A 27,859-nucleotide genomic window follows, 5' to 3' on the forward strand; every position below is an offset into this window, starting at 1 on the left:
TTCAACTATATCCTAAATGATAAATGTATTTGATTTTATGCTTAATAATTCCGATTTGATATTTTATCAAAATCGTGAAAGATTTAGTATATGTTTCACGATCCAAAATTTTCAAGAGGTCGACACATGGAGGCTACAGTTAGTGTTGTACCGTTAACATAACATGCAAACAAATAGTGATTATCATTTTTTTTTTGTGGGCGAAAAGTACTCTAATATTTAATTCAGTATATGTCGAATAGAGTGAAATAGAAGTAGAAAAAGTCTTAATGAGTTTTTCGAGAATGGAATACTCCAAATTTGGCTTAACATTTCAAGCCTTTATATCTAAGAACTAAAATGCCTGTTGAAATACCTATCATAATAGGAGGGTCATGGTGATTACGGTCATGGTAATTGTCATTAGTAAGAGACTAGTATTGACTTGATGACATATCTATATAAGTTAATGAAGTACCTTGATAGCTGAAGCGACATTTCTAAGTAGAGAGATGAGACCTATAGTTAGATTTGGATATAACATGCACAATGAGATGGTGCTTTTATATCTTATTAGAGTTGATCTAGCACTTGAGATGTTATTGGAGCCACTACACTTAAAGGTGTTTGAGGTCCTTTTAGAGTTATTAGGGGTTATGAAACAATTATAGGTTATGAGGTCTTTAATTACCAAGATATATAAGGTCAGTTACATTAATATTATATAATGTTATGATGTGACATCAGAATTAGTTCTTCAAAATGTCTAAAGTCCATTATAATTAATTTAAAAAAGTAATAAAGGTACATTGGATAAGTCATTAAGACACTTTAAGTCTCCCTGAGTCAATCTTCAAGAGTTATGTGATCACCCTAGGGTTAATGTCCAAATTATCCAAGATCACCAAAAATCAGTATCCAAGAGTTGTGAAATAATTATGTCGTCAGTCCTAAGGTATTAGAGGTTCTTTAGGGTTAGTCTCAAAGAGTTACTAATAAAAAGTACTTTAATAAAGACGTCTCTAAGAGTTATTAGATTAAACTATTATCAAACTCCAAATATATAAGAGCGCTTAGATTAAATCCTATGAGTTATAAGTTCACTACGAGATCAATCCTTAAAGAGACTAAGGTTCTAACTAAGAGTTATTACACCCTGAGATCAACCTTTTAGGCATCCAAGGTCTACTAAGGTGAGTCTCCGAAAGTTAAGAGATAAACATATGGTTGGTCCCCTGAGTTAATCATGAAGATTTGTGAGGTCACCTTGGCCAATCTTAAAGGTGTCTGAGGTTATTTAGTGTCAATTACATAGTGGTTTTGGACTTGTCATCTGAAATATTACGAGCTCTTTGAGGGTTAATTTCTAAAAGTTATGAGGTCAGAATGGATTTATATATAAGATATCTTAGGTCCTTTAAATTAATCATAAAGGCTTACGATGTCACTTGAAAGTTGATCCTAAACCCATCTAAGAGATCAGGTTGGTCCTTGAAGGTCTGAGTTCCTTCAAATTAAATACGTAATTTTTTTAAGTGTAATTTCAAAGATTTTAGCATTCATCCCTAATATTTTCACCAACATTTATATGATAAAAAGAAAGTGAAATTACTTACATACATACATATATATATATATATACACGGCATGTTCTTAACATATAAATACTTAAAAATAATGAATTGAATAATTTTCTTTTAAAAAATCTAAAATAATTAGATATATAATTATCTAAAAGGGCTCCATTGACGATTCCTATACACAATTAAAAGTCAACTTTAATATATTCTGCAATATTGTCTGTTTGGCTAAGATGGGTTTTTAATATGTAAATTAATTATTATTAAAGACTAATTAAAATTAATTAATTATTAAATAAAGTTAATTAGGCATAAGCAAATGTGGGATAAGATTCTAATTAGCAGCTAATTAATGGAATCCTCCATCACCACCATCATTTTGCACAATGATTCTATACGTGAATGTCAAACTCCATTAATTATATATTTTAATCATAATTAATTAATTAATTAATTAATTAATTATGAAAAGCTCGTATGGTCAATATTGATGTCCAACTTTGGTCCACTTTATAAATTATGCTTCCTAATCCCTAGCTACTTTATTAAATGTATACATTAAGGTAATTAATTTAGGAGAAATTATAGAATCCTAGCTAGTACCTTAATTGATCAAACAATTGTATGACTATAGTTTTGATTAATTACATATATATATATATATATATATACACTTCTTTTTATGGTCAAAAAAGCTAATCCATATTTTTAATTCATTACGATTATCTTAATTAAAAGAACTTAATTACAAAAAAATATTTTTTAATTAAAAAATGTAATAGATTCGTCGAGATTTAATCCAATTTAATCATCGTACATTTATCAATATATTAGTAAGTTAATTACAATATATTAGTAAGTTAATTATTTGATTTTACTGAATTAAGTATTATAAATCGGTCACTGACAACATCTAATACACGTACGAAGTGATGAACTCTAAATTTTTAATAAAATTTGAACTCTCAATGACGAACTCTAAATTTTCAGTGAAATTTGAATTCAAAGCAGCGAACTCTAAATTTTCAAAAAAATTTAAACTCGAAGTGACGAACTCTAAATTTTTAGTAAAATTTGAGCTCAAAATGACAAACTCTAAATTTTTAATAAAATTTGAATTTAAAGTGGCGAATTTTAAATTTTTAAGAAAATTTGAACTCAAAGTATGAACTCTAAATTTTCAGTAAAACTTGAAATCAGAGTGGCAAATTTTAAATTTTTAGTAAAATTTGAACTCGTGATCTTCAAATAGAATATAAAAATTTTAACCCGATATATTATAATTCTATTGATTTTCTACTATACATATTTAAAATATAAAATACTTCTTAAATTTTAAAAATAGAACTCACATAAGATGTAAGTGACAAGTACTCTTATTCTGGTAGTGTCAAAAAACCAGAACAATCGAAAAACTATATATATATATATATATATATATATATATAGATACACACATCTATATATATATATACATATATGTATCACCCTTCTTCCACAAGGCATTTGATTATCAAACTCAATTACATTAGAAAAATAAGAAATCCATTTTCTTATGTTAATTTATCAAACACATTAATCGAATTGGTCCACGGTTCATGGAACCACGAAGTCACCGACAATGGCAAATAATAAATACAGAGAAGAATATATTTCGTCAATGGCCGAGTCAGAAAGCATTAGTCCAACATATATATATATATATACATATATACATACATATGTGTTATACAAATATACATATATATATATATATGTACGTATATATCTTTTTAATAACAATTTAAATATACATATAAAAATTTAAAAGTTATGCAAAGAATGTCGTCACCTATTCCTAAACTAGAAAATGAATTAAGGGTAAAACCTTGTCTAAAAGTTAGTATTATTTTGTTTTAAAATATATAAATGTAATATTTTCTTTATTACAATATAAAATATATATAAAATTTGTATATAATAAAAGTCAAAATTAATTCTTTTATATTAAATATATATTGTGTAAGTAATTTTTAAAATTATAACCTATATATATATATATAATACGGGATAGAAATTTAATTACTTATAACACATATAAATTTTAGTTCAAAAAGAAAAATCATGAATAAATTAATTTAAAACTGTCGGTGAAGGTGTAGGGCTAAGGCCACAAAAATTCCAGATTTGCGACGGAACCTCCTGCTCTATTGGATCCCTACGATTCCAACAGTTTTTATCGACTTCTTCCAACGCTTTGCAGCAAAGAGGGCTAGGATGGCTGGATTGCGGGGAAAAGAAAACAGACTGCACACAACCGCTAACGCCAACCAAAGGCAAGTAGCACTCCAAGAACCTCCCACGCCTAATCCGCGGCTGGCGCTCTGGAAGCGACACCGTGAAGCCCTTTGGCGGCAGCTTGAAACTCTTTTCTGATGGCAAGGACAACAGGCTGCTGTTACACAATGTTGCCGCAACGAGAAGCAGGATGATCGCTCGGTGAGCTTTGCTCGACATCATTGATTTTTTTTCGGAGTCTTGTTTAATTCCTTTTTTTCCAAATAGGGATGGAAGAAGATTTAACTTAGAAAAAAATTTCAAGATTAAGGAATAATTTATAGTAATTAGAGTAGGAAATTAGAGGGATTATTCTCCTTAATTAATTACTTAACCCCTTTTCTTAAGGAATTAATTAAATTAATTTTTGGGGAATTTAACTCCCTACAACTTTTAATGGCCATTAATTAACATCTTATAGAAACTGAATATATATATATGTATATGAAAAAAAAAGTACCATTTTCCTGTTCAAATTCAATACACAAAAATATAGAAATAAATATAACTACAGCTTTACGTATATATATATATACATTCACTTTGTATATACGTGTGTATGCATGAGAAATTCAATATTGTTGATCAGTATAGTATAGTATAAGTTGGATTACATTCATTAATTTGAGTTTAAGTAAAATATATATTTTATAAGTACATATTATTAGTTGACATACCCCATAAATTTGACCTATTAACTTCAAATCTATACAAAAAAGCTATAAAAAATAATTATTTTATCGGGTGTAGTTATTGGTATTTTAATTTAAATCACTATTAACATTAAAAAAATTAGAATTTATCGAAAAATTATAATCTAGCGATTAAAATATTAATCTAATAATTAATCTTTTTATGTTTATTAATTAATGTAATTAGAAATTAAGCATAAGATTATGAAATTGTGAACTGTTTGAAACTTTAATTCAATAATTAGTACCAAATAAGTATAAATATAAATATTTCATAGTGAAAGTGTGTTGGAAGTTGCATGGTATGATTCATTGTCAAGAAAAAAATGTCTTTAATTAGGGTTTTTACTTTTCTTTTCGAAGAATTAGGTTTACTTTTGCAGATAAGAGCTGTTTATATGCATGGTAGATTAGAAACTAATCACATAACTTTTGAATTATGTATGCACTTTAAGTGTTTTAATCATTGCTTTAGTTAGTTAAACTTTACTTAGTAGTTAATTACTTAATTCACATATATATATATATAGATATGTACGCATTGAATGTGATAACGAATGATTTGACGTTCTTTTACCATAAATAAATATTGTCCAGTAGGTTAAAGTGAACACCGATGGAGCCCATCGTGCTAACATGAATTTTTCCTACCGTAATGGTCTTATCAGGGACGAGGATGGAGGACACTTGGGAAGTTTTAATGGAAAAATTGGTAAGTGCTCTGTGTTGCAGGCCGAGTTTTGGGAGGTCTTAAATGGTCTCCCACCAGCATAGAATGTTGGATACCGCAATATTATTTTTGAGATAAATAGTTCTCTGACTGTGCAATTGCTTATCAATGATGATTATTGCATTAATACTTATACTGCTATCGTTCGTGATACCAAGTACTTATTATTGAATGATTAACGAATCAAAGTTTAACATGCATATCACGAAGGGAGTAAATGCGCTATTAGTTGGCGAATTTTAGCTTCTCATTGCAACTTAATTTTTATCCGCATGCTCATGTGTCAGGTGATCTTCAATAACTTATCACGAACAACATCATGGGAGTTTTTTTGGCAGAGAATGTGTTCGAGGAGCACTTAGTTTTTTTTATAGGGTTTTTGTCTCTCTTTTTAGCAAAAAAAAAAAGAATATTGTTGAGTTGTTCCCAAAAAACTTTATTTACATAATAGAGTTATGCAAGTTCTAAAATTAATATTGTATAATTAATTTTTTAAATTGTAATCTGTATATAATACGGGATAGATATTTAATTAATTATAAAATATATAAATTGTTATTTAAAAAGAAAAATCATGAATTAATTAATTATTTACCATGTTATATAAATTATTTATTATTCAAAAGGAAACCATCTGTTTTTTATCCAAGTGAACAAAATTAACTTAAACTGTCGGCGAAGATGCGGGGCTAAGGATGCAGAAATTCCAGATTCGCAACGGAACCTCCGGCGCTGTTGGGTTTGTACGATTCCAACAGTTTTTATCAACTTCTTCCAACGCTTTGCAGCAATTAGGGTTAGGATTGTCGGTTTGCGGAAAATAAAAAATAGACCCCGCGCACCCACTGATGAATGTCAAAGGCCCGTAGCACTCGAGGAACCTCCAGAGCCTAACCTCCGGCTCGCGCCATGGATACGGTTGCAGCGAAAACCTCGTTTGCGGCCCTAGCCAGCTTGTTGGCGGCGGCATCCACAAGGGCTTTAGCGGCACCTTGGGTCTTGCTTTTGGTGGCGAGGATAGCGGACTGCTATTACAAAATGTTGCCGCAACGAGGAGCAGGAGGATCAGTTGTTGAGTTTTGCTTGACATTATTGATTTATTGGAGTCTGATTCGATTCTTTTTCCGAGTAGCGATGGAAGAGGACTAATTGAGAAAAAATTCCCGACTAAGGAATAATTTATAGTAATTAGAGTAGGAAATTAGAGAGATTATACTCCTTAATTAATTAATTAACTGCTTTTTTAATCTACTGATTAAGTTAATTCTTATGTTATTTATCACATTAAGCCATAAAATTGAATTTAACTCCCTCTACCTTTTTTAATGCTCATTAATTAACACAGATCTTATGCAAACTGAAAAGAAAGAACTTCTTTCCTGTTCAACTCAGCACACATAAATATAGAAGAATGTATAACTACAGCTTTATGTATATATACACATTCACTTTGTATAAACATATCATCAAATTTCATTATGAAGATTTGTTGGAAGTTGTATGGTATGATTCATTGTCGAGAAAAAAAGAGTCTTCAATTAGGGTTTTTTTACTTTTCTTTTTGAAGATTTAGATTTTTACTTTTGTAGATAAAGAGCTCCATATATGCATGGCAGATTAGAAACCAATCCCTTAACTTTTTAATTTGGTTTGCACTTTAAGTGTTTTAATCATTGCTTTAGTTAGTTAAACTTTACTTAGTAGTTAATTACTCCATTTATATACATACATATATACATATATATATATATATATATATGAAAATGGCCCATTTTCGACCATGTAATGCAGCCAAAAGTAAAGAAAACTTGTGAATAAAACACAGATCAAGATTAGCATATGCATCACGTATACTGAATTATATAGTAAACAAGCTTGAGTTTTTTAGGGTTATATATATATATATATGGTTTATAATGATTTTAGGCAGATAAATCACATGTGGGTTTTCACCAATAGTCTCTAACTTCTTGATCTGTGGCGAACCCAGATGAAAATACTATCTGTGTATGCATACAATCAATATAATTAATTATCAATGTGTTCTAAGAATAATTAGAAGAACACTTGAAACATAATCAACATCAACACCTTTTGATACATGTAACTGATGGTACGTATTATTTTCTTGTTGTTTACATATATACATACACATATATAAAAGGGTATGTGTATACGTATAAGCTAACCCAGAAGAAAACAAAGTAATACTCATCACAATTATAAACTCAAGAGAAGAAGACAATTATAAATAATAATAATAATAATGGGAGAAGGGTCCCAAAATCAAGACGTCACGCCCCTTTGCTTGTTTCCATTTATATGATTCGTCTTTTCTTTAATTACCTTTTGTTCACTAATCAAATCCATATTCTTTCTCCCTTTACATATATATATATATATATAATTTACAAATATATATATATGTATATATATATATATAATGGTGTAATGGATGAATGGATTCTTTGTTCATGATGAATTTTTGGCCGCCCAATCATGTTGGTTCTCTTGAAAGTGATTCCTTTGCTTCTTCCTTAAGCCATTTTCATCTCTATGTCACCATCAATTTGTGCCTTTCCTATTTCGTATTTTCATTCTTTTTTTATCTCTTTTCCCTTTTCTAGTTAATAATTAATCAACCATTATATATATATATATATATACATATATGTTCTATACATCATCCATATATATAAAACTTATATATTTATAAAACCCATATATTAGCTTGAGTCACTCGATCACCAAATTCATATACATGTTCTATGTATATGGGTTTTTATATTTTAATGGTGAGAAATGATTAAACCATTGTATATACATATATATGTTCTATGTATCATCCACATATATATATATATAACTTTATAAAACCCATATATTAGCTTGAATCACTCGATCACCAAATTCATATACATGGGTTTTTATATTTTAGTGTTGAGAAATGATTAAATTCAGCAATTATCACATTTAATAAATTATTATATTTCATAATTATAATTATAACCATATATACTTATACGTCATCTAATAATTTCATTATCCCATAATCATATTAGGCTAAATTTTTCACCATATAATTAATGCTATTTATAGAAGTAAAATATATATATATATATATCTTTGTCAACTTTTTTACTACATACAATAATTTTTTTTATTTTAAATTTAACCCTCACGTGGTATTAATTCCCACAATCCCAAATTTTTTTCTTGAATATATAATTTATATTCTGTAAACTAAAGTTTTAACTTTCATCCCATCATATTAAATTATTATTATACACACACACACACACCCATATATATATATGCGTGCGTGTGTGTATATATATATATATATATATTAATATATTCAACTGTTGTGAATTCGAATTCATTGAATAACTCACTAAATAATCAAATCATATTTTGCATGCATGAAAAAGAAAATATATTTAAACAATCATGTAACGCGTTTTGTCAATTAAAGCGGGCAAGAAATTGGGAAACAGTTTTTACTGGCGGTTTTTTACCGCCGTTAAAATTACTGCGGTAAATTTACACTGTTTAATTTTTGGATTAAATTTTACTAATTAAAAATTATAAAAGTGAAATCCCAAAAATGCCCTTAATCATATGGATGAATATGAATTCGTATATATATATATATATATATAAATGGCATACAGCTTTTGATCTTGATGTTTGTCGCTATAGCGTTCCAGGGCGTGCCACGTCGACGTTTTGTCAAAACGAAGCTCCTCCCTCCCTCCCTCCCTTTCATACATTTTCCCTTCATATATTTACATACATATATAGAATATATGTATGTATATGTAGGTGTATGCATATATTTAACGTACTCTTAGTACTGGGTTTTTTTTTTTTTCTTCTTCTTTATTTGTTTTCAGAGATCAGTGGGTACTACGGCATTTTTATTCTATACATACATCGTTTCTTTCATTAACCTACAACAATTTGTACATACAAAATCTTCATATAATCCACTCGAATCGTATTCTTTTCAAATTTTTTCTTTCTTGATTTTATTAGTTTCATTTCCCTCTGTGAATATATACATATATATATATATGTATATATATGCACATATGAAGTTTTCTTTCTCATCCAAGAAAAGGAAAAACCGAATTTACCCAATATAAACATGAAACCAATTTCAACTCAAAGTAATGGAGGAGAACGCTCATCGCTAGAGCCTTTCTCCTTTATACATATACACACACACACACACATATATATATATGTGTGTGTGTGTGTGTGTGTATAGTTCATAGATATGCAGGCGTACTCCGTGTGCGATTTAGCACTAAATATGGAATGATTTTGTACCTTTCTTTTACGTTAAGACGACAGAGAATGATAAAGGGGAAAGGAGTTTCACTCATTTATTCATACAAATTTATAAGAGAATATATATTCATGCACATTTTTTCAAAATAAATTGTTGAATGTGATCTATTAATTGTGTTACTTATGTCTAAATGATAAAAATCTATATATATATATATATATCACGGGATTATATTTTCGAATTTTACGTATATCATTACCCGATTGGAATATTTCGATAATTCTCACGTAAATCTTTAAAATCTTCGTTAGCACCCATATCATAATTACCATAAATTTCTCATAAAATATTAAAACCCTAATCATGAATACGAAAATATTAAGTTGATTTATTTGTATTTTATTATTTATATAACTATTCAATCTCGAATATAAAATTTTAAAAAATTAATCCCAAAATTTGTAACGTAGAGACGACGGATGAGTATTTACACAATATATCAATTCTTAGATTTACTCTAGTAATTACTATTATTCATTTTTTTTAAAATTGAAATTGGATAAAATGTGAGGTGAAAAAAAAATTAACTCCAAATACATGAACAACCGATTAAATTACAGTCTTTGTCATTGACTGAACACAAACTCACACGTGGATTTATTTACAATATAATAATATATATATATATATGTGTGTGTGTGTGTATAAATAGTATGTGATATTATTATATAAAAATGTTATAATATAAAATAAGGTGATTATTAAAAGTATAATTTGAAAGAGGCAACTGGTTTCTGATAAGGGAAAATTTACAACCAAATGGGGTCTTTTCATGGTGCGTATAGGTTGGCCCACTGGACAGGGTTCCCTTTCCTTTTTGCCCGCCTATATGTACACCTTCTTCCCCTTCCACCCATTCCCATCATCACCTGCTTCGTCTTCCTTCTCTCTTCACCTCTTGCAACTCAAGCAACCCCCCCCAGTGGTCTCCATATCCAGACCTCTGTTGGATGCTTTTTGCTTCCATTGTATTTTAATTACCCTGATCATTACCCACCTCTTCAATCATGTCTGCTATTCGATTGTCTTCAACTCTCAAAATGGAGGACGAAGCATTGGTTACTAAGAAACAGGGGATTATCTCCATTCTTGGTTCTGATTCTGAAAGGTCTTCTTCTTCCTCTGGTTCGCTGAGAAGAACTCTTTCAGCTGACATGTCTTCTAAAAAATGGCTTTCTCAACATGGGTTGAAGAAAACGGCGTCGTCTGAACAATTCCTTGTGTCCATAGCTGACTCCTGTGAAACGGCGTCGTCCGAACAATTCCTCAACTCCTGTAAAACGGCGTCGTCTGAGCAGTTCCTCGTGTCCATCGCTGACTCCTGTTCGTCTGATGACTACGAAGAAACCAGCAAGAAGGAAGTTGAAAACCCAGCTCAATTTGATATATGGAGCTCGATTCTATCCCAGAAATCTCAGCAAGATTCAAACAAAAACCTCCCTGCTCCGTATATTCATCCTCTGGTGAAAAGATCGGCCAGCTCGTTGAGTGAAAAAAGTCTTCAAATCTGCACAGAGTCTCTTGGATCCGAAACCGGGTCTGATGGGTTCTCATCTTACCCGTCTTCTGAAACTGGTGACATGGAGGAAGATAAAGAAGATCAAGATCAACGACATGAACAACAACAGAGCTTTGAAGGTTTTTATGTCGAAAAAGCACCAAGAATTTATACTTCTAAGTACAAGAAATTGCCAGAAAGATCTTTTCCTCCTCCAATTCCTTCTCTGACTCGTCAAGACGGAGCTTCTCTCCGCATGAGAACAGTTCGTGATAATGGCCGGTTGGTTCTTGAAGCTGTCTCTGTTCCTTCACAGAACAACTTTCGTGCAGAACGCCAAGACGGCCGCCTTGTCCTCACCTTCAATTCTCCTGAAATGATCGAACCCGAAGACGAGGACGAGGACGAAGACGAAGACGAATCGTTTCAGTTTGACGAGCTCGAACTCGAAAACTTCGGAGAAGAAGATGAAGAGACCGAAACAGATGAAGAAGAAGAAGAAGAAGAAGAAGAAACAGAGGAGGAAGAAACGAAGTTACCAAGTGGGGTAATAAATTTTCACAGGCTGGCTCTTATGGTGAATAATAAGCCCATGGGTTTGGTAAACAACAGAAACCAAACATGGCCTAAAAAAATTAATGAAATAGTCAAGTTTGAGGAGGATATAGTGATTGACAAACTAGACCCAACAGCCACTCCACTAGCCCAATCACTTCCTCCGCGTCCGCGCGTCGGTCGGCTTATCCCGTCTCCACGATCTCCGGTAACCGTGACAACGGCCGCCTCGTCGTTGAACGCTTACGAGTACTACTGGAAGAGGCCCAAGCCCATAACCAATGTCTTTAACCCAATTCCCCATCACTCGCCGTCCGGTAAGAATCCAACGACAGGTTACGAACAACAACAACAACAACAACAAGGAGACGGATTGATGGTTTTGCGAGAGAACGAAAAGGGCGAGTACTTGGTGCGGATGACGAAAGGGTGTAAAGAGCCAAGGAGGTCAATTATATTCTGGGAGCCTTACTGCATAGCCACATCTTGAATCTGATCAAGGAAGAAGAATATTTACCCTAAACTAAACTGTTAATTATGATTTTTAAAAATTACTATTACCACACCCACTATGATCTTATTACCCTACATGTTTTTTTTTTTACCTTTTGGTCTCTCCTTGTTTTTCTATGCCCACTCTCATGAGGGGTTTGGCTGTAGTCAAATAAAGCACAAGGGAAGGGAGACAGTGAAGAAAACTACTCTTTGTCTTTGTCTTTTTTGAAGAAATATTTGAAAATACATGACACAAATATATATTATGATTATAAATATATTGTATAAATATTATTATATAATATATATTATGATTATATTTTCTTTAGGTGTTAAGGAAAATCTTGTCATCATCTTTGTCTTGGTGGACTGTCTTGTCTTGTTGCTTTTCAAAGTAATTGCACTATGGTGGCTTTTATTATATATATATATATGTGTGTGTGTGTGTATATGTTTATATGTATTTGCATATTGTCTTGGCCAATGGGATGGCAGTAGCAGTCACATCTGGCCTAATTGATGTTCATTTTGGAAACACCATGATCCACCCTTGATCTTGCCTGCTCCTGCAGTTAGGGTAAAGTTATTCATCAGACTTCATATATATATATATATATAGCTATAGATTTTTCTACTAAGCATATTAACATGATGTCAAATATTGATGATAACAACTTATGATTAAAATAGTAATAAATAATAATCACAATAATAATAAAAGTAAAAAATATAGTATAATTATATTAGATATACTATTTTAATAAATACCCAAATAATTAAATTAAGCGATCATAAATTAAAATATAGTAAAAATATAATATTTTTAATAAAACGTAATAATATATGTATTTTAACGATATATAAGAGTTGAATTTTTAATATTATCTTAAGAAATTTATTTTAAATTTTAAATTTTCATGATTTGGAAATTTATTTTATTTATTTATTTATTTATTTTTAATTTTTTTGAATTAAATTTATATTTAATAGAATAATGTATAGTAATAATGCTCTTTATTAAATAATGAAGACAAAGGAATATATAATGAAAATAAGCAAATATGGGAATGATTCCTTACCCTTAAAAATTAATGAATATATATATATTCTATTACATATCAACCAATCACAAGCCGACACGTACACATGTATATTCTTTAAGAGTAATAATTTGTATTAATAAACTCTTTATAAATTTTTAGTTACTACTATATTAATTAGATTGCAGTAATAAAAAAATTAAATTAGGTTTTAACGAGTCTATATTAATTTTTGATTAAAAAAAATTATATAATAATTATACTATTTTAGTCGGAACGGTTATTACGGATTAAAAATCTAAACTTATATTTTAATTTATCAAAAAAAAAAAATCACCACAAATCTATTTTCAAACTTTCAAATTGATTGTAACTTTAAAAGAGTTACAAAATTATTTCATAGAATCATTAGTAAAAATTTATTAGGTATACAAGAAAATTTAGAATCTAATCAGTACGTACGTAGTATAACAATAATAAACATACTTATAGAATATTATATAGTTAGATTATTATAGTTGAATTATGAACAACGAATTAAATCAAATTTTATTAACAAATGAAGACATTCTCTTGTATTTCAGTTTTACAGATCTATTAATTTGACGATAACATTATTCTATATACTTCTATCATAGTATATATACATTAGATATAATATAAAAAAAAAGCTACAAATTATAACTTTATTTTTTATTTATTCTAACTAATTATATACCTCAATTTACTTTATGGGTTTTTCGGATTTGCTATTTTAATGATAATAAATCAAATAAAAGTTTAGATCAAGTTTTGACCGGTCACACAAAATCTCAAGTGGTGTTTACCTATGATGCAGCTATCTATAAGAATTTTTTTATCGATTATACGTTTATGAAAAACGTAACATCATAAACTTCATTTTTATCGGTTCTTTTGGAGTATATGTTAAACTATATATTCTGACTGAAGATTAAGCTAATCGATGATTTATTAATTGATAATCTTCAACGATTTTCGATTAGTAATATATCATTTAACTATTTAGTCTCTCTCTCTCTCTCTTCTTATTGATTAATACGTTAAGAAACTCTTATTTAAAAATAAATATATTGATAATCTTGAATTTTTAATAGATATCAGGAGTTCTATTGAAACCAAAAAATATAAATATGCCTCTTATCCGCATCAGAATAAATGGAATTTTTCGAAAATATTTACTAATAGAGAAAGACCTCGTAAAAATAAAAAAACATAGAACTAAAGAGAGAGTAAAAAAAAAATGATATTTTGTGTATAAACCTACGTAATCTTGAATGTTATTAATTTCAGTACGTATACCAAATGATACAATGCAAGTAAAAGTTCCTAGATTTACGGAGATATAAAACAGCGTGTAAGTTATCATGTTCGTGGTGTTATAAATATATATTTTTTAAAAATTAACAATTTTTTGATTGAATGTTTATTATTATTATTTTTATAAGAGTTGTAGATTTTATGTGTTTTTATTAAAAAATTGTATTATAATTAATAAATATGTAATAATTTAATTAATAAAATATATAATTTTTTATTTAAAAAATTCTCTTGAAAAAAGTAAGGTGGTAGTATTTGTTGAGGCTAAATTCAGTAGTCCGAGTCAAGTGAAGTGGTTGGACCGAGTTGAGAACGGCCAGAAATCGCCACTCAGTTTGCGTTTTGTACAGGAGAGAGATACAGAGACAGAGAGATAGCAAAAGCACCATGGGAGAGACAACTGCAGATGATGATTTACTTCTCAAAGCCTTCTTTGCAGAAGTCAGCGAAGTCGAGAGGGATAATGAAGTCGCCAGGTTTCTATCTCTTGAACTCTCTTTCGATACGCATACTTAGGGTTTCCATGTTTGGTTGTTTACTTGGCAGCATCGAATTCATAAAAGGCATAGCATGGATGAGAAACAGTTGCATGTGTTTTGTTCAATCGTATGCATATGAACATGAAGATAATCGCATCTTTGCTCAGCAATTGCTGTGTATTAGCGTTTTTTTTTTCAGGGCCTTTTTTTCGCTAGATAACTTAACTTCCATGAATTTTCTATTTCTGCCTTTTTGGTTTACTGTCGAATTTGCTCAATTAGGGATTGAAGAGTAGAAATTTTACATATTTGTAGCCAGTCAAACCTAGTTGAACTATTATTTCATTTCAATTCTTGCATTCCTATTGGAGTTATACGTGCTTTGGGGATTGAATGGGTCCAATAGGTCGCATGGTAGATTGTGTAGATGAATTAGGACATTTTCTCCATGTTGATTTTCTTTAGTTAATTTGGCGGGCATATGATTATTTTGGGGGGGGGGTGTTGCAGAAGTTTGCAAAGGTATTGGATATTGTTGTATTTTCCTAGGTGTGGGGAGAGATTTGAGATTCTAGCTCTCACAGGCAAAGGAAATTTAGGACATCTTTTCAGAGGATAAAGACAAAACATAGGCATGAAGGGAGTCCATCCCAAATACTAAAGATTTACGTAAAGTTAGAACCCAAAATTATAAGAAGGTTTATTAAATGCTTATCATCCAAAAAGGTATTCCCTCTCTATCAACATAATTCTTAGGGAAGAAAATCAGTGATCTCTTATCCTATCAAAAGGAGAACAAATGCCCTTGAAAATTCTCTCGTTTGTCTTTTGCCAAATGATCTACATAGACTTAGGAATGTGCTTAAACAAGTTTGCACTTAGTTTATCATTTATGTGTCTCAGTGCTCAACCAAGCTCACAGCCCTTTCTCAACCAACCAACGCACTGCCAAGCTCAAGTTTAGAAGGCCAACCGCTGCATCCTACAACCTTGTAGCCTCTAAACACCAAAGGAGATTTTTTGGGGGTGTCATACTCTTGCAAACATGTAGGGCAATCATTGACTGTGGTCTTTCCTCTCTTCTTCTAGTTATCCAAAGTGAGAATTCTCCTCCAAACTGCTTCCTATTAAAAAAAGCAATCCAAAGTGAGGCCTTGCTATTCCAAATTTGCTTCCAAGGAAATCTAAAAGCCAAAGCATTCTGGAAGTATAAACTATTGTCAAGGGTTTTACCAAAAAATTCCATCTTTATCCCTTGAGATCTCAACTGAGCACTAGTGAAGAAGAATCATGAACTCCATAAAGTTTGCTATCCCTCAGTTATTGAGGTTTCTATTAAGCCGAATGTTCCAAGACACTTTACCTGATAGCCGAACGTCCTTTATATCCTAAAACAATCGCTTCCTTATCCACTACCAAGGAAAAAATGCCCGGGAAGCAAATCGTCAAAGGAGTGGCACGACACAATTACCTCCTAAAGACCTTTCTACTCACCCAAGTCCCACCTTAAACTCTGTTAGGTATAGTACAATACCATACTATCTGCTGATCCGTCTTCAAAGGCTGATTCTTGATATTTCATCCTTCCTGGTTTTTCAGCCCCTTCCTTCAGTCACAATTTGGCTCGAAACTCCTGCCACCACAACTGGCCCATGCAACTCATGTTACTACAACCACTTGGCTAATAATGATTTGTTTCTCCCTCAAGGATCTAATGGCAAGCTCACCTTCAATAAATGACCTCTTGGTTGAGACCCAAGACATCAAATGATAACACTGTTGGTCATTCCTGTCACACCAAATAAAAGGACATTGCTATGGTTCTAGTTGCTTGGCCACCTAAGAAGGAATAGGGAAAAGAGATAATAAATAGAGAGAGGTTGGGTAGTGTGCGCTTGATGGCAGTGAGTTCCACGTTTCGATAATGAATCTCTCTTCCAACTGTCCAATTTCTAAGACACCGAGTCCCAAATACTACAGTCATTAGGTCTAGCCCTCAAAGGACAGCCTAAGTGTTTCAAGGGAAGCTTGCTGACATTATATCCTAAAACCATTGCGTAATCCTCCCCGTTGATGTTTTCTCCAAAAGCCACCAATGCAGAATTATTCAAGTTGATTCTGAGTCCTGAGACAGCTTCAGAGAATACAAGAGTGCATTGAAGGTTCAGAATTTGCTCTCTAACTTGTAAGAGCTGCAAGCTAGATTTGAAGTGATTTAGATAAAGTGGAACTGATGAACACGATTTCATGATTTATTCCGTGGAATTTCGCTAAATTCGTGATAAAAGATAATTCTATTATAGCTGCATGTGTACTTATAAAGAAATGAATCTATGTGGCTTTCTTCTGGCTTTGGGAGAAGTAATCTGCATCAAATTCCTAAAAAACAGACTTATTAAAGACATGAATGACCATATATTCTATCAAAAACAGTAGTAGATAACCATATTACAGTGACTTGTGACACCCATGAACTTTAAGGAAAGTGTGATACATCAAAGACAGACAAATTGCGACAATTCAGATTTAGCTGTTTCTTCTAAAAAGAAAATGCGAAGAATGCAACTGCTGAGTTGAGGTTCATATATAAGAGGTTACTCTTCACAAAAGGTCCTAGTGAAAGGATGTGGATTTTTGTTTCCTATGAATATTCCCCAAGGATGAATCATCATCATGTCCTGGCATATCCTTTGCTGGTTTGCTTGGTGCTGGGGATGAAGCATTGTCTATGTTGCCATAGCTTTTGAGGTTTTTTTAGTTATAGGGTATTCTTGTAGCTTTGAGCTTTCTCCTTCATATAAATAAAAAATCCTGGTTGTAAGGTGAAGTTCTTTAAAGTGAAAAAAAAGGTACATCGATGGGGTAGGCAAATTGCTGAACAGCAGTAAAGGCTCTCTCTGTTCTTTCCTTCTTCTGTCTTGCATTTACTTTTATTTCCATATGCTGTGTGGGTATTTTTACAATAACCACATAGTTTAATGCAATTCTCTTTTAACTCATTTGTTCCATTATTTAGTCCATGAATGGGGTACCATGAAGTCATTACTTAAGTATTATTAGCTTGGGCTTAACCTATGCAGTTTAATTTTCTATGGTTATAGTTGCTCTTTTTTTTTTGTTTTTTTTTTCTATAGGCTGACTTGTTGGTGCTTCTGGTTAGAGTTCATAATTACTAAAAGGGGATAAGTTTGGAATATAAAAGTTACAGTACTTATAAGTTCTTCTCTAGAGAAGCTTATGATGTAAAAATACAATAATTGTAATTCCTAATAAAAATTAGTAACAATTGATTCCCTAATATTGTAATCTTTTTTGCTATTACTCTAGATCGTATGTACCATATTCGTATATTTATATTCCCTTAGTAGATTATCCATACATCGCATTGAACTCTGTCTTATGTAAAGTTGCTAGCGTACGATTAACCTTTGGATTGAACAACTCACACTTTTACCACTAAACAATACCCGTTAAAATGCAATGATGGTATAAAAATGGGTCCGCATCTCCTACGGGAATGATTTGGAAGATCCAAAACCGAAAAGAGTGGTATTTAATAATAAATTATAATATGCCAATCCTTTTTCTTAATGTTTCTTTGTTTAGGTTATTGTATCTTGTTTTCCTGTCAAAAATTTGTGTGCTCTGTCATAATACTTTTTCTGCTTGTCCCAATTGTAGTTTGTGGGTTCTTGACTCTTCGAGGTCAACACTTGTAAATTGTTTTTTGAGTTTCTTACCCATAGGCTACTTCACAACTCTGCCTTTTGTACCTCTTTCTGGAAAGTTTAAGCTCCATCCAATGTTAAAAACCTTGTCTAGATTCTTGTTTTGAACGAAGTGAACAGTAATAACTTGCTTCAGATGCATAGATCTCTTTCTCCAAATATCTGTTTGATGTACTTTCAGCTTTTGGAGAATTGTGGCCATTTGTTTCTTCAATTGTGCCTTGGAGAGTTGGACTGGATAATTTTCCTTGTTTGACGTTTCCTAGAGATTTTTATCTCCACTTATTTACATAGTTTTAGGCAAAATAAGGAGAATATGTTGTTGTCAAAAGGTGCTATCTTTTCCTAAGCTAGGTCTCATTTGGATATTATTTCTTGAGCTAAGGAGTTTTTTCTCTCTGCTTTTTGAGATGAGGTCCATGGTTTTGGTGTTTCTTCATCATCCATCACAGATTGATTATGTTGTTATTGTGTTTGAGTCATTCTCTCTTTGCTTCTGTTGTTTATTTTTGGAGGTTTATAGGATAAATTTCTTTCCAATACTTGTATTGCTTTTCTCTATTTCAAATAATACTTACTCTTTTAGTAAAGAATAGTTTTTCTTCTGGGATCTTTTCATAGGATTCTTTCGTGCTTCAAGCTAAATCCATTTGATTATCTAAACTTACCATTTGATGCATCACCAGAGGATGCGAAAAAGCAGTACCGCAAGGTAAGTCTCTGACATGGCATTGGATCAGTGTCTCCTTTTAACCTTATGATTGTGCTCATCTTGATTCCTATTATTTATTGACTTGTTTAATGTCAAAATCTGTAGCTTTCTTTGATGGTTCACCCTGATAAATGCAAGCATCCACAGGCAAAGGAGGCTTTTGGAGGTTTTGTAGATTTATTCTTTTTACCCGCCCCTTTTAGCAGTGATATTGGATGTCAGAGGGATTATTCTTTTCCGGATAAAACACAGAAAATAGATAATCATGAAATATTTCTATATTGGACACAACTTCAGTTTTCTTAAATATATTGTGCATTACAAGTTCCAGGAAAACAATCTTACTTTTCATGCTTTTGTTGTCCTGTGTGCAGCATTGGCGAAAGCTCAACAATTACTACTCGATCAACAAGAAAGAGATTATCTGCTTAGCCAAGTTAACGCAGCAAAAGGTTTGTAAAGTTCTAAGAGTTTTTTCTAGACAAATTATACTTTACAGTAAATTTTTACAATTTGAAAATTATCAAGAAAAAGTTGTTAGCATTTTAACACTGGCTTCTTGATAGCCCTAGCTGTTTGTTGATGCTACGATTTTGTTTGTACTTTTGTCTCCCATTTCCTTCTTTTATCATCTGGCTGCGAATTTTTCTTCTTTCCTTTATTTTCTTTCTGAACATGAGATACATCCCTGTCAAGTAGTAAGTCTACGATCTTGCCCCAAATTTCATTTCTATTGCTAGTACTCTGGCTGTATGACAGGCTTATGTGCCTGATCTTAAGTTATTTAACATGGTTTATGTTCCTTTTTTTTTTCTTTTTTGAACAATTCCTGATAATCTGACAGGAGTTCATATTATCTATTTTGAAATACAGAAGAACTTAGAGCAAAGAGAAAGAAGCAGCTGAAGAAAGATGCAGCTTCTAAACTAAAGTCATTAGTTGATGAGGTAGGCCCAGGTTCTTTTCTTCATCTATGCCTAATATCTTACATTCTTTTTATAGAAAAAGATATGTTATTAAGAAGATAATTACATATGGGCAGAATGGTTACCCTCATAAAGCCTTCATATAGAAGATTCGGATCAAGAAACACAAAAAGCATATAGCATTTAAAAAAAAAAAAAATACAAAAAGCATATAGCATAATGAGAAACCAAAAAAGTCCTTGCCCTTAGAATTACGAGGCTATCGCATACCAGTTCCTGTGAAGCACAGATAGCGTGATATCATAGAACTACCCATAAGCTTTTGCCCATAATATAGCTAAAAACATCATCCATTCCATAAATCCTGGCTGGGTGAAAAGTAATCATTAAAAATCCGTAGATTTTTCTACAGCTATAAAGTCGATAGTCCCACGAAAATTACCTCTCTGCACAGTGGTTTGGCCATCTTGGTTAGGAGGACAACCTTGTGGGTTTCAGAATATACTCAACCAGGACCGTAGGCTGGGGCTACTCCCACCTCATGGTGGAGTGTAATGTCCTTTTCTTTATGTGGGAAACATAATATAGATTACAACGTTATTCATTCTTTTTGTTATTTTACCATTGCAAAAATTTTGAAAGTTCTTAAAGTTTTGATATAGTTGCAACTGAGTTTATAGTTGTTAGAAAAGAACAACCTAGTCTTTTTGTTATTTTACCATTGCAAAAATCTTGAAAGAAAAACCACTGTAGGTTTCTAGGATCACTCTCCTTCTGACGATCTTACTTTTGCTTTTTCTTTACCATATTAGCTAAAGTCGTTACTTTTTGTATCTTCTCAAGTGGAATTGCTTATTTAAGTTTTTTTGTTATTCGACAGCCTTGTGACACATCAAACTATTATTTGATTCGTTAAAAGATGAATCTTAAACATATATATAAATATTTAATGCTAGAACTAAATTGTTATTTTTAGAAAATCATGGACATAATGTAATTATACCCAAATTTTAAGGACTTCTGTGTAATCTATTATATATATATACACACACATAAATATTAGTTTATATCAAGACATACACATAAATATTAGTTTATATCAAGACTAATATGGAAATGGAGAGCAAGAATTAATCAAAAATGGATCGAAAATTGAACCAAATGGACCATAAATGTTTGCTGTTGCTATTTTTAACTCCAGCACATAATATGAGGAACCTAATGTTTCTCTTTATTGATTTGAATGCCCTCTTTGTTGTGAATCAGGGAAAATATGAACAACAATATGAGCAGTCGGAGGAGTTTCAGCAGGAAGTGAAAAAAAAGGTCCAAGAATTATTGACCGAGCAAGAATGGCGACGGAGAAAAATGCAGATGAGGGTGAGCTAAGAGGAGGCTGGATTCATCTTATCCACAATTTTTAGCCTAATATCATAATCATTCTTATCTATTTCCTATTATTATTGTTGTTTTTCCATTGTTGTGTAGATATCTGAAGAAGAGGGCAGATTAAAGAGGGATGAAGAGGAGCAAAAAGAGATGTGGAAAAGAAAGCGTGAGCACGAGGAGCAGTGGGAAGGAACAAGAGAGCAAAGGGTTAGTCTCATTCGCCTTCCGGTGCTATATGTATCATTTTACTGGTATCTGGTACAATATGAAAATGAAGAAAATTTTGGAATTTATGACGTTAAGATTGAATGTTTTGATTCTTTGACCAATTTATATATATATATATATGTATAATATGTTATCATCATTGTAATTAGTGGTAGTGACATGAGATAATATAAGTGCTGATGATGGCGATGGCAGTGGCAGGGTTGAGTGATATAATGATAATGCATGTGGTGTTAGCTGTGATGTTAATTCTGGTGGTAACAATGAGATTTTTCTTACAATTTGGTAGTTTGGACGACAATGAAAATTGCAAATAACATTTTGTGTAAATGTGAAAGACATTTGAAAGACAGTCAATTGATCAGCCATTTTAGGCTGCATATCTTGTTTTACCACTGTAATTAATATGGCAGGCAACAAAGTGATTAAGGCTGGTTTTGATAGGTATAACTTAGTTATTTCTTTGAGGAATTGAGAAGGGAGTTACAAAGTCATCTAGTTTATCCAGAGAGTCCATAACAAGCTCAAGGGAGAGTGTCGAGTCAAATTGTGTTTCAATCATTGGTACCCATGTCGGTCAACTTTTTTGCATACTATCTGAATCTCATCTTCCATGGAGCACACTATTTTTAAACCCTCGGGATTAATAGTGGTTTTTTTGTTTTCTTTCCTTTTCCAGGTTTCTAGCTGGAGAGATTTCATGAAATCAGGAAAGAAGGTGAGACAAACTGACGCAGCTGTTCTTTATTTCCCTCCAGTTTGTGTGCATTCATGGAAGGAAACAGATGGCCTAATATTCTAAAACATGTTTGCAGGCTAAAAAAGGAGAAATGCGGCCTCCAAAACTGAAGACAGAAGATCCCAACAAATCTTATGTTCAGAGGCCCGTAAAGCGAGGTTAGCTGGAATTTATCACGATTTTTTCTTGACATACAACCGATATCTGGGAGGTAACTTGTTCGCTAAAATTTGTACCGAGTCCTTAAAAAAAAAAAAGGCTTGTTATTTTACATTGTTGCCTGATGCCCTTTTGTTCGAGTGAACCCTACATATTGTAAGGTCTTAGGTAAGTGCTGATGAATTGACTGATTGTATAAAGCATCTTCTTCTAAGTTTAGAAACTTAAACCTCTGATATGTTTGACACTGGAGTAGGGCTTATTTTACAGTCAAATTTTCTGTTATCTGCAAGCAAATTGTGTGTGTGTGTGTATGTATGTATATATATATATATATATAGTTTATATAGACATCATGCATAGTTCGATTCCTGCAATTGCATTGGTTTTATAATAGCTGACAACGAAATAAACACAAACATATATAAGATTGTAGTATGTATATTTTATATATATTTAGTAGTTGATAAATGTGTGTGTGTGTATATCTATATATATATATATATATATATATATAGATAGATAGAGATGTAGATAGTGAGGCATCCCCAACGATCCATCCAGCTCATACAGTTGCTGAATCTAATCCCAGCTCAAACTCAAACGTTAGTTTAGTTTGACCGCCAATATATTATTCATTTCATTCATATCCCCACCCAGCTACGCACGTTTTATCCACAACCCCACCTATACATTATTATATAATCGTGCGTATGCCTATGTATGTACATATATATATATATATATATATATTAAACTGTGTTTACTTTGTAGAGTTTTACACTCTTTTCTTAATTCTTATAGACAAGCAATCTTGTTTTATTGTAAATTGCATTTTGAATTGTATTCTAACAAAAATATGTAATACCCTTGATGCTAATTTCTTTTATGTACATATATATGTATGTATGTCTATATATATATATATATATATATATGTATGCATTTATGTATATGTCGGCATTAACCATATATATTGCTTTGTGGCGCATTTAATAACTTCACGGAATTCTTGCTATTTGGAATCCCATGGTTGGGATTAAATTACTTTTATTTTATTTTTACGAATTTATTTATTTTTTTTTTCGTGCATAATATTTAAATTTAACATCACGCACAAATGGGTGTACGATTTTAATAGCAATTCTTAGAGAATTTATTGGGAAAAAAAAAAAAAAAAGCATGAGTCTCATGAACCTCTCTTAAGATTTTCAGTATTATGTGTACAAGTTTTTTTTTTTTTTCTAAATGGTTTATAATTTGATATTAGACTATGTTTAAACACATCCCTCATGATATTAACATATAAGTACATTAACAAGCATATATGTATATATATATATATGTGTATGTATGTATTTCAACGAAATTTTCTTTACTTTAAAGAAAGAATTGAAAATTATTATATCCTTTGTTTTGTGAACTCCCAAAATATATTCATCTACCATTTAAATTACATGCAAAATTATAAAATTGGTCATTAGAAAATTTTTTTTAAAAAAAGCTATTTTATAACAATTTTCAAAATATTATTTACAATTTTTAAAGGTTTTTTTTTATGTATTTTAATTGACTAATTATTTATATTGGAACGTGTGAAAAAGTCAAATAGTTTGACAATTCTTTATGAGCGGATGAATGGAGAAAAATTTTGAGGTGAAGTTGTAGGTTTTTGTACATCATTCATCGTAGTAACTTCTAGAAGTTTGAAGCAACAACTTAATATATCATATCGATTGTATGGTTGTTAACTAATTGACAGATTTTGAGAAATGGTTAAAGTTTTATAATCGTTCGAAAAAAAGATATTATCTGTAAATTAATTTAATTTTTTATTATTTTATTTGGAAATAGCAAAAAAAATTGATGAAATAACTAAAATTGACAATTATATTTAGTTTATACATTCATTGATGATGAGTTTTGTAACGATTCCGAAAATTCAAAAAAGGAAATATATAATAGTTTAAGTGCAGAAACGAAATAAAAGGTTAAGTTTTACATCCCTTACACAATTATTTAAAAGTACTAAATAAATATTACGGAATGAATCATCTGAAAGAAACACGAGAAATACGAAAGATAAGGAAAAATAGAAAGTATCGAGCATTTACTCGTAATCTTCCTGCAGATCGGGATCTGGAACCAGGTCTTCTTGATCTGAAATAGTTAGATAAGGGATGAGGTACACTAGCCCAGTAAAGATATCACACTATAACACCAGCAGAGAAGCAAAGGTTGGTAGAAAATCAAAACAACTAATGGAGCACTAAATTTAGCAATTCGTTTATCAATCGTAAAATCATTTACAGTTCATTTACTGTTGTGGAATTTATGAAAACAACCTATAGAGACAATAATATCACACAGATCATAACTTCATGCACAATCAGTAATATAGAACATATCATAAATTCATATTTATTACCAATAATTAAATCATAACTGTTTCTCGTTTCACTAGCCTATTAATATCCATGGGGATCCATAGGGGTGTCTTCGCTACATGTGAACCCTTTCCCTTAACAATCTTAATTACAGAGCCGTCCCCATACTCCGTCCGGTATGAGCGCCAAATGACCAAGTCTCCATACCATGTCCGGTATGAGACAACGTTTACGGTAGGGTTCCCTATGAACCCGGTCCGTCCACCATCTCCCAGAATATCTAGTGAGGCTGTCATCTTATCTGTTTATTAGATCACACCGCTTTCTTCTTTTTCTTTAGTCCCTGTTACCAAATCAAACATAATTATATAAACAAATGAACTTGCATCCGGTAATGCAATCATATCTTAAATTCCAAAATTAAGCAGTGGTCAAGTAAAGTAGTAATACATGCATTTAAACTATAAAATATATAAACCAGATACCATCATGCTTTTAGACTATAAAATAAATCAACAGAGAACAATATCTGATTCGGGCTCCATTACCAATCTGTAATTAATTATACACATCTATTTAATTTGTACAAAAGATCGTATTATTATTTATTTAAACTTCAAATTTATGATAGAAAATAGGGTGATGAGTCCTTACTTGATTTGACACCGAAAAATTAAATAGTTTACTGCGCTTACGGGCGATCTCTAGGTTCCCTGAATTTTTCTTCGGGAATTGAAATGCTCTTACGGTACCTACAAATGTCTCAAATAATCCAAAAATCAGTCTCAGGACCTACTCAGCGAATTTCAGAAATCCGGCACAGCGGCTCTGCCGTGCTCTAGCGACGGCGGTGGCGATCCGCCTCGGGTTGGCTGTTTTTGACCATTTTCAGCCGAATTCAGCCAAATTTGCATCAGTTCCTGCGAGAAAACACACTTAGATCCCTTAGTTAGTTGAAAAAACATAGAAAGCTGAAACTCACCAGCGACGGTTCCTCCAGCTCACGTTGCGGTTGGGTGTTTTGTTCTCGTCAACTTGTAGAGAAGAAAACGGTGATCACAATGGTGGAAAAATTACATCGAACGGGAATCGGAAAAGGCCTCATTGGAGGCGTTTTTCGAAATACCCCACGGCGGCACCGCCAGACTTTGCCAGTATTTTTCGGCCAATCGGCTGGTCATTTTGCTCCAATTTGGTCATGAGTGTGTTTAAAATTAAATTTTGAGCAAATGATAAAATTTTTATCTCTTTTGGCGGTCGAAAATTGTTCCGGTGCGGCGGCGGGTGGCAACGATCGGTTCCCCGGCGGTTGGGTCATCTTCTCCGGCGAGAGGTTCTAGCGGCTAGGGTTAGGGTTAGAGTTTGGGTGCAGATGAGGTTATTTATACCCATCCGCTTTTGATCTGGACCGTCCATCGCTTTTGATCTAGAACATCTGATCGTGATTAAATAGGGAGTGAATCTGGACAGTTTATCGCAATTCAATATGAGCCGTCCGTGCACGATTCAATCTGGGCTCTCCGTGCGCGATTTCAATATGGGTCGTCCGTGCGCGCGGAACACAGACCTCAGCCGTTCGATCGCGCGCACACGGATCACCTATGTGGCTCCCCCCCGCGTGGCCTCCCGCATCAGCGCCTCTGCCACCTGGCGCGTCCTAGTTGGTCGGGGCTGCTGACCAGGCATTTGACGTGGTGCAATTTTTTTAAATTGCGTTTTGACATCCGGTTTCTGATTTTTCTTTCAAAAATACCCCCAAAACCTAAATTTTCACATGTTTTTCTCCAAAATTATTTTCAATTTAATCATTTATCAATTTTTAACCCATTTTTTCATTAAATTAAAATAAAATAAATAAATAAATAACTATATTTTAAAAAATAAAAATAAAAATAAAAACAAATGTTGGGTGTTATAAGTTTGGCTTCAAACTCCTTCAAGTAAGTATGTATTATAGTTTAGCAGATTTATACATTTTTTAATAGACTTTGTATCTCCTTTAGAAGTATTATTTGTCTTTTTCTGTGCTTCTTTTAGGCTCATCTAATGAAAATGTTGACCATCAACTCCTCTAAATGAATATGGTTTAGTACTAATGGTCTCTTTTAAAAGTTTTTACATCTCTCTCAATAAGCACATATCTCATTTAGAGTTATCATCTATTTAGGTTTTCTTTACTGCCCCATATTTATCCCTTTGGGTTTTTCCAACAATGTAACATGTTACTTCTCACACGTATGTGTGGAAGGATGACCGTCTTCTTCAAGGTGCTTGTCCTTGTTGAAATGCATTACCTTATACACTTAAAGCTTCTCTAACATTGCTTTTTATGAGGAGTTGCCCTAGTCTCCTCAAGTCCATTAGACGGTGTTATAGATACATAATATATTGATTTCTTTCTCCATCTATCATGCCAAAATTGTCGTGCTCTTCTTAATTCGGTAAATATTTTCCTCTCGCATTTCGTAAACGTTGTCATTGACCAGCATGCGAGCCTTTTGTAGTCACTATATCGGGACTCGTTTGTTTCCT

At 32.0% G+C, this 27,859-nt stretch overlaps 3 protein-coding genes across 3 annotated transcripts; 2 read left to right on the top strand and 1 right to left on the bottom strand.

Annotated features, from left to right (window-relative positions):
• Positions 1 to 3,671: 3,671 nt before the first annotated feature.
• LOC110811397 (uncharacterized) lies at positions 3,672 to 4,055 on the bottom strand. The gene has a single exon (XM_022037934.2). The coding sequence runs from the start codon at positions 4,053 to 4,055 to the stop codon at positions 3,672 to 3,674; it is 384 nt and encodes a 127-aa protein (XP_021893626.2).
• A 6,483-nt stretch (positions 4,056 to 10,538) lies between these two features.
• On the top strand, positions 10,539 to 12,478 carry LOC110825325 (FAF-like protein (DUF3049)). The gene has a single exon (XM_022055775.2). The coding sequence runs from the start codon at positions 10,662 to 10,664 to the stop codon at positions 12,195 to 12,197; it is 1,536 nt and encodes a 511-aa protein (XP_021911467.1). The 5' UTR covers positions 10,539 to 10,661; the 3' UTR covers positions 12,198 to 12,478.
• A 2,371-nt stretch (positions 12,479 to 14,849) lies between these two features.
• LOC110810708 (Chaperone DnaJ-domain superfamily protein) lies at positions 14,850 to 23,225 on the top strand. Its single transcript, XM_022036965.2, has 9 exons — positions 14,850 to 15,056; positions 19,409 to 19,499; positions 19,605 to 19,665; positions 19,874 to 19,951; positions 20,373 to 20,446; positions 21,692 to 21,805; positions 21,914 to 22,021; positions 22,722 to 22,760; positions 22,858 to 23,225. Exons 1-9 carry the CDS (start codon positions 14,968 to 14,970, stop codon positions 22,942 to 22,944), a joined length of 741 nt encoding a protein of 246 aa, XP_021892657.1. The 5' UTR covers positions 14,850 to 14,967; the 3' UTR covers positions 22,945 to 23,225.
• Positions 23,226 to 27,859: the final 4,634 nt, after the last annotated feature.

The sequence above is a fragment of the Carica papaya genome, chromosome 5, assembly GCF_054855325.1.
Source record: "Carica papaya isolate Zhongbai chromosome 5, ASM5485532v1, whole genome shotgun sequence".
Lineage (NCBI taxonomy): Eukaryota > Viridiplantae > Streptophyta > Magnoliopsida > Brassicales > Caricaceae > Carica > Carica papaya.

Coding starts and splice junctions, on each gene's coding strand:
- LOC110811397 (XM_022037934.2), bottom strand. CDS start 4,055: ATGTCGAGCAAAGCTCACCGAGCGATCATCCTGCTTCTCGTTGCGGCA.
- LOC110825325 (XM_022055775.2), top strand. CDS start 10,662: ATGTCTGCTATTCGATTGTCTTCAACTCTCAAAATGGAGGACGAAGCA.
- LOC110810708 (XM_022036965.2), top strand. CDS start 14,968: ATGGGAGAGACAACTGCAGATGATGATTTACTTCTCAAAGCCTTCTTT. Junction 19,666..19,873: donor GGCAAAGGAGGCTTTTGGAG/GTTTTGTAGATT, acceptor TCCTGTGTGCAG/CATTGGCGAAAGCTCAACAA. Junction 22,022..22,721: donor AAGGAACAAGAGAGCAAAGG/GTTAGTCTCATT, acceptor TTCCTTTTCCAG/GTTTCTAGCTGGAGAGATTT.